At 36.9% G+C, this 8,236-nt stretch overlaps 1 protein-coding gene across 1 annotated transcript; it reads right to left on the reverse strand.

The window, feature by feature from the left end:
• Positions 1–254: 254 nt before the first annotated feature.
• LOC145799559 (uncharacterized) lies at positions 255–1,545 on the reverse strand. The gene is made up of 4 exons (XM_082889155.1): positions 1,376–1,545; positions 1,053–1,238; positions 681–1,001; positions 255–585 (listed from the first exon to the last, which is right to left on the reverse strand). Exons 1-4 carry the CDS (start codon positions 1,543–1,545, stop codon positions 255–257), a joined length of 1,008 nt encoding a protein of 335 aa, XP_082745281.1.
• Positions 1,546–8,236: the final 6,691 nt, after the last annotated feature.

Consider the following 8,236-nt stretch of genomic DNA (forward strand, 5'->3'; position numbering starts at 1 on the left):
TCTTAAAATCACCTTCAATACTTGGCCTAAACCTCTAGTGTTTAGAAAACAGATTTTGGAAGTGAGCAAGATGCTTGTTTTACCTCAGAAGGTTCATCCACCTCAACCCCATTAACCAAAACAGAAGCAATCAGGTTTCTATTGTGTTTCTTGGTTGCCATAATATGAAAGAATCAAGTATTTCTATCTCCTTTCAAAGCCTAGTCCATCCTCGATTTTTGCACCCACATCCACTCCTTTCTTTTGCTAAGCTTCTAAATCAAACCCATTATCTCCTTTCTTCGTCCCTCTTCCACCTCAATCAGCACCCTCAATTCATATTGTAAATCCATAGAATGTAACTCACTTTCAACTTCTTTCAACTTTGCTTCTAAATCCCCAAACACTTCCGCGCTCCATTTTTTCAAAGCTACTTTTAAAACCCTCAGCTTTTCCATAATTATATAACTAGCCCAGCCTTTTGCATTAGTTGAATCCCAATCTTTATTTGCTTCAACAAGAAACTTACGATGTAAAACCCAAGCATTGATGAACTTGAAATGCTTTGGGCCCCAGTTCCTATCATCTTCTATCAGCAAAATGGGGCTATGATCAGAAAAAAAAAAAAAAAAAAAAAAAGTCTTGGTAACCCCTATACCTCGTTTCTATACCATTCCAACCACTCAGGGTTAACCAAGAACCTGTCAAGCCTACTCCAACTTTGAGAATTGCCCCAAGTATCTTGCCTGCCTAACATTGGGATATCCATCAATTCAAGATTGCTAATAAAGTTACCAAATTCATCTATTCCTCTATCCCTCTTTATGCACCCTTTTTTTTCACTAATATTTTTAACTTCATTGAAATCGCTCCCTAGACACCAAGGATTAGGGAAGATAGTCTTCAAATTGGATAGGATGCCCCATAACCTCCTCCTATTCAAATTTTCATTAGAAGCATATATGTTACCAATCACACAATTAATAGAAGAACGCATAATACCTGCTAAAAGGATGAAGTTTCTGGAACAGTAACACTTTTGTAGTCAGAAAGTCATAGGATTCCAAATGCACAGAATTCCTCCTGCATTTCCCTCCGTGTCCACTTCCATGTATTCCACCGAATCACTGGGCCACAATGACCTAACAACACTTCCATCAATACTTGATCTTTTTGTTTCTTGTAGCAGAACCATATCCACATTTTTCAGCCTCAGAAATTCCTTTATTCTTCGCCTTCTATCAACCCCACCCAGTCCTCTAACGTTCCAAGATAGAATCTTCATAAAGATAGAGATGCACACTAAAACCTTCTACCAAGTGCTGTTTAAGCACCTAACACCACCCCTTTTGCTTTCCTTCTCTCAATATCTTCAATTTCCATCTAGATAACTCACTCCACAGCTTCAGCTTGATTCCCATTCATTACTAGACCCAGAGTCTTACCCAACTGCACCCTTTGCTTCCTGTCTAATTTTGTTTTGCTTTCGTAAGGCATTACTGATAGATAAAGATGATGAGGATGCCATTGCAGTAGCTCGAACAAGGGCACCTCGTTGGAACCCATTCCTAAATGATATTCTATTTTGTCATTTTCTTCTCCAAAATTTTTCGAACACCCTACTTTCATTGAGCTGGGCCTCTGCTTTACTAGCCCAAACATAAGCACCAGGTCGATGTATTTCTCTTTCTTCCTCACTTGGGCTGGACTCATCATCAATGTTATTAGAAGCCTCACCTTCTTCAATTGGGTTAACCTCTTCAATAGAACTGACCTTAGCATTATCAGGCCCCAGACGATTCCCATCAAATTGGGCTTTATTCAAAACAACTTCCAAAGATATGTCAAGCCTATTAAAATCTCCTGTACTTAAACTTTTTATAAGCCCATGGGGCCCATTAGATGTCTCCAACACCTCACCTCCTCGTCTTCCACCCCTGTCAACCTCCCTTACTAATGGTGCCTGCAAGCTGACATTGGGTACTGGATGGACTACATCATGATTGCGAATTCCCATCTCCATGCCTGTCTCATTAACCATCGATATAGAGTCTGAAGTACACGTATGCTTATGTCCTGCTCCCACCAACACATCATTGGACTTCTTACTATGTGCCATGTAATGGCTTCTCTCCACATCAGTCCCAATATTTCCTACGTCATCACCTTTACTCCTGCATGCATGACAAGTTACAGAATAATGGTCACCGCCATCCATGGATGTTGTTGGCAGATCCCCAGCTTTGACTACACGAACAGGGTAGGATCTACCATCTTTTTGCAGAATAACCAATTTATCAATATGTTCCAGTTCATATGTGCATATTCTGATTTTCCCACACTTCGAAGACTTCATACTTAATACGTTATGATCAAGCTCCATGACTACACCACAAGCTTCACCAATTTTCCTGAAGTTATTAACATTCCATAGATTTGGAGGCATTCCAAAACAACTTAACCAAACCAGTCTTTCATTATCTAACCTCACACCATTGTTCCACTCAATGATTGAATCACACCACTCCAATAACCAACCTCCAAAATTGTTCAATGATTCCTTCATATCTTCTTTAGATTTAAAAGTGATAAACACATTTAGCCCTTCTCCTTCTCTAAGTTGTATGTCCTTTAATCCTATATTACGACATTCAGACTTAAAATCATTGAAGTTACAGTGAGGTTTAAATTTGATTACTGCACTCAGTAGTAACCAACCAATGGCATATTTCTCCACTTTAATTCTGATATAATAACCACTGTAAGACCTCCCTCCTTTCAGAACCTCCGCATAAGAACATCTCCCTCCAATACTAGCACCAGACAATCTTAAGACTCCATCTGGTTTATGTGCTCCTGGTCTTGGATTACTCAGATCCTTTTCTTTTTCGGAATTAGCTTTTTGCACCTTCAAAGATTTATCATCACACCACACTCCATTGGCTTTCTGAATTGCAATCCCCGCTACGATAGGACAATCATATCATACAAATCCAAATCTGGTTTTCGTCGCTTTTCTTCATTTCTCTGGGATGTAGACATCCTTGACAACCCCAAAGTTGGAAAACATGGCAAACAAACCTTTAGCATTCATCGAGTCTGGGATCTCATCGACAAAGATCGTGTGAAGTTGTGCTGCCGCCCCACTTCTACCTTGTCGTCGACGGAATACCGGATTCCACCCACCTTGTTGACGCTCCACTTCTCCAACTAAAAAAAAAATATATATATATATATTATCAACATCACAAAGTTAATGACAATACTATCGGGAATTACATATTAATGGACAAGTGCCATAACTTAACATTTAATAATAGGAAAATGTAATATAAATTAATAAATTTATTAATTTTTATTCTTGCAAACTAATGTATCATGCAAGAAAAATGGCGACTTGAGGTTTTCCAGGTCTCAAATTCTTGCCACAATTAAGCTTACCTTAGTTTGCGTATAAATCCTTAACTTCTTTAGCTTCATAGTCTTCCCATTTCACAGAGTTCAAAACAACCAAACGAATCAAAACAAATACTGAATTAATTTGTAATTATAGTTGTCAAATTGGGTATTGGATTTTGTATCAATTCACTATTTTTAGTATCTTGTAGGTGGTAGGAGATACAAAAAAAAGGAAGAAAGGTATCAATTCACTGTTTTTAGTATCCTGTAGGCTGTTGGATTTTGTATCAATTCACTATTTTGTATCAATTCACTGACTTATCTATTCCATAGTTTAAAAAAAATCTATGATCCAATGGAGTTTTAGTGTTTCCAATGATTTACTTAAGAGGATTTACTTAAAAGGAAAAGCATAGATATAACAAGTATTTGTCAAGCAATTGCAATTGATGAAATCCAAGAAGAAGTATCAGCAAGAAGGTTCTATTCTTTTAAACTATGGAATAGATAAGTCCCTTCCCAAATAGCTACTAACCATACACAAAACAAATAGCAACCTATCCTACCACAACCTTCGGTTCTCCCTCAACCAAACTGTGAGAACCTGAATATACAAATCAAATAAATAATTAAGTAATAATAATTTTACAACAAATATTTTATTGTGAATCTTTTAAGTGCAAATTAAATATTTGGAGGGTCTTTTAATTAATTTTAAACCTAAAACAAATTTGTTATGGATGTCTACAATTTTAAAAGATAATAATAATAATAATAATAGATAATAAATAAGAGGGGTTGTTAATTATATATATAAAAACAAAACAAAACCCTAGTTTCCCTAACAAAAACCCTAACCCTTATTATAATTGTTTTCCACAACACTTTCAACATAAAGCAGCCACGGGAGAGAGAGAGAGAGAGAGAGAGAGAGGGAGAGAAGAGAGAGAGAGACAGAGAGAGAAATTTTCAGTCTCAACAACTCTCCAAGGTAATAATCAATCTATTCTTGTTCTATTATAATATGTTGTTTACATAGTTATGGTGCTTGTGGGTGTTGTGAGTTGTTGGAAGAAAAAGGAACGGTTTGGCTGATTGGAATAGTGTTTTCTGTATGTTAGGTTTTATTTTTGGCAATCCCGTTTGACAAAACTCCTTTGAGTTGTAATTTTTTCGCACTTTTATTTCAGTGAGGCTATGAGTGTTTTAGATGCGAATCCAACCCGAATTGTGCCTTTCAGAAAAGTTTATGATGCTAAAGCTTTCAAGATTGCCACTTCGCTGATTATGACGGGGATCGAGCTGCCCGGTCAGCTCGCCAGGGTCCAGGGGGCAGCGCCCCTTGGCGGGTCCAGGGCAGCGCCACGGCGGGGTCGAGGGGCAACGCCCCCGAAGCAAAATGCAAAAATGCATTCAAAATTGCCTGTCCGCTCGAGCGGAGAATCCCTGGTTCCAGCAGTTTTGGTCGCCTGCAAAAGTACTGAGATGTGTGATTTCGCGCTCGAGCGGGCTTTCTGGCGCTCGAGCGGACCTCTGTTATATCACACGCATATTTTGCTGAAGACGCTCGAGCGGGATGTTTGGCGCTCGAGCGGAGATCGCGGGACAGATTCTATAAATTCGCGTGTTGGGTCAGATTTTAGGATTACTACTCCAGATCTTCTTTTTGGGTTCTAGGATTTATATCTGGGGATACTTTGTGAGTTTTCTTTGATGTTTTATTGAGTATTCAACTCATGGTTTAAAGAGAGTACATCAAAGGTTGTGTTTTGTTCTACAAAAGAGAGAGTTGTTCTTCGGTGGATTCTGAAGAATTCGAGCCTAAAGCTTTGGTGGATTCCGGGGTGGCTCATCGTAAAGACAATTCCAAGGTGAAGACGGGGTGGAAGAGGCACATAGAGGTTGGTTCAATTAGGCGTGGATTCGCTAGGTAATTGAGAGTATACCTGTGTAATTCCTTTAAATCTTCTTAGTGGATTGTTTTGTGGCTGTTGCCCGTGGTTTTTTATCACAGTTGGAGGTGTCCAATTGTGGTTTTTTCCACGTAAAATCATTGTGTTTCTTTGTCTTGATTGTTTGATTGAGATTGTTATATTCTGCTTAAAATTGATACATAATCACAAATCAACATCTAGGGGATTTCTAGATTTTTCACTGTATATTATTATCATGCAAAATGTGGAAGCGAATTAAGGAGCTAAAGTCGTTGGATAAAAATTCTACATAGAACCACAAACTTTAAAAATTGAGGAATCATATCAAACAGATGAATTTTGAACTGAAATTTTTACAGTAGATTAATTAGATATTGAATTGCATATCAAAAGTTTCTCATAATTTTTGGGAGTCACAAGCTATATTAATAGGTGCGTTCAAATCTGTCCAGAAAACTGGTGTTAAATAGCAATTTCGGAAGTGTTGTTCTCTTTGGGTATAAATCCGAAAATTATCAAATCAGTGTCATTAGAACCAGTTACGAGTCTAGTTTCTTACATTTTTGGCCTTGCTTTGATTTCTCATGTATACTAAGAGAACCATTAATTTCTTTAAAGTGCTGCAGAAAGTGACCTGTTTGGGCATAATTAATCGTAAATAATTATTTTGATAAGCAAATCAAGTAAAACCAATTGGGTTTGAAACTTACGATATATTAGTTGATATCTGGTGGGTTTTGGAATTTTTTGAACAACATGGAGTGGGTTTTTTAATTTTCAAAGTTAGCGAATAGATTGGGAAAGCTTGTTTAAAATTCTATTTTATCTTAAAGTTACATTTAATTAATTTTCGATTTGAACCCATGTCTTGGGTGATTTTTGACCTTGCAGAACATGAACTTAGGTAATATTTAAGAGTAACGGTGAGTTGGGTTAAGCCGTGTTAGTGCGCTTTAGTTTGAGGTTACTTAGTTCCCATTCTTTAGTATTTTTAAATTAGTAGTGACGTGTAGTTTTCATACTTGGTTCAGGACACTAGTTGGACTTTTATACTCTATTCGATGATTACATTATTCTGTTTCTAGGTGAGTAGTTGCATGCTACATATTTTTATAAATGTTCCCTTATCCTGAACTGTTGGAAAATTAAATTATTGTTTCAGGACTAAGCTGTTTTGATAAATTATTATATTATCGATGGAATTAAATTATTTCTGCAACATGTGTAAACTTGGCATACTGTGGACTACTTGTTATGGTTTCACATTTATAATGGTGAACTACCATGTTTTGCGAAACTGAATTGTATTGATTATCAGGACCATTGTGTATTCTAGTCCAGGGAAATTATTCCACTGTGTGGTGACTCTGGCCACTAGGAAAAAGATCCGGGTTGGGCCATGATGACTCTAGTACTCAACGATTGTAAGGAAAAGACCTAGGTTAAGCTAGGCGACCTTCAATCAGATCATCTTAGAGAAAAGGCCCGAGTTGCCACCCCGAGGATGACTCTTAGTTCAGTATTGGATCCAACGGGACTTATTGCCTTGAGAACTGTGTGGCATGTTACTTGTTATTTCTTGGTACCTAGAAAATTATTGGTGTTCATGTTGTAATCTGTTTTAAGTGGAAAATGTCATTTATCATGTTCTTCAGAGATATGAGTATTTTAACTGTTGAACTGCGGAATCTTCTTTTTGAAACAGATTATCTTTACCAAACTGTATGTCAACCCAGTTTCTGTGATACATATCTTATTTTGGAATTGAACATTGTCTTCAAAACTGTATTTACTATCCATGTTGCTACTCACTGAGCTATCAGTTGACCTGGTTGTTTATAATTTCCAGGTGTTAGAAGGACTTAGAGTGGACTCATGGCGTAGCAGGGACTCAATTGCATGGACCTCTAGGGCATTCATTGATTTTATTGTAGTTTGTTATGTCAGTTTTGTGCATACATTGGTGGTGTTTGGGAAGTCTTGAACTTGGGTTTTTTTTTGTTTTTTTTACAAAAAGACAAACTTTTTGCAATACCAAAAAAAATACATCCAAACAAAATATCACTTCCAACCCCATAATCAGTTCACCTTTTCTTTCACAAACATCACATCCAACCACAAAAAAACCTAACTATCTTCCTAAACACAAAAAAAAAAAAAAATTTCTCCAATAATATCCTACAATTAAAAAATCTACATAAAAACTCACTTTCCAAACACCCACATTGTGGTTGAATTTTATTTAGAATTATTTTATTTTGTGGGCGATTTGTGTTCCATTTAGGATATATTTTTAGAAGTTGGTTATGGCTAGTTTTACCATTTATACTTGTGACTTGTCACTGGATTGGGTTTTGATTTATTTATTTCTAGGCTATCATCACATTTATTCTTTGTGATTTTGGGTTCATGTATAGGCTTACGTGTGCCTTGAGCTAAGTCCCTGTGGGTCACGGTCAGTCATGCCCAGGTTTGGGGTGTGACACTCTTTGCAAGTTCAAAACAGATGCTTCCCTAGAACCTTTGAAAAAGGATTAGATCTCAATCTCATATAGCGCCACTGATAACACTTTTATTTGATAATTTCTACTTTTCAATACATGAGATTACATACAATGGATTAGGGATTTTAAACTAATGAGATAGAAAGGGAAAATAGGGGAAAAGATATCAAACACTAAAATCAAACCCATTTACAATATTAAACCCATAAAACTCTAGTCATGAAATCACTTCAAACAAACCCATTTCAAAAATGAAGACAAAATTAAAATGAATGGGTAAAATAAACAACCCTAGAGCAAGATTTCATAGTTAGGGAAATAGAAGAAGGGGTAGAAAGAGAGAGAGAGAGAGAGAGAGAGAGAGAGAGAGAGAGTCAGAGCAAGACAGAAAGTGAACCTGTTAGAGGTGGTGGCAGTTCT

Source organism: Camellia sinensis, chromosome 9 (assembly GCF_055761805.1).
Source record: "Camellia sinensis isolate YWXY chromosome 9, ASM5576180v1, whole genome shotgun sequence".
Taxonomy (NCBI): Eukaryota; Viridiplantae; Streptophyta; class Magnoliopsida; order Ericales; family Theaceae; genus Camellia; species Camellia sinensis.

What these genes read in the sequence shown, in the direction of transcription:
- LOC145799559 (XM_082889155.1), bottom strand. Translation starts at nt 1,545, where the DNA reads ATGGGTTCCAACGAGGTGCCCTTGTTCGAGCTACTGCAATGGCATCCT. An exon ending in AATCAAGCTGAAGCTGTGGA is followed by an intron (nt 1,239 to 1,375) that starts GTGAGTTATCTA and finishes TTGGAACGTTAG; the next exon opens with AGGACTGGGTGGGGTTGATA. An exon ending in AGTTGGAGTAGGCTTGACAG is followed by an intron (nt 586 to 680) that starts GTTCTTGGTTAA and finishes TTCTGATCATAG; the next exon opens with CCCCATTTTGCTGATAGAAG.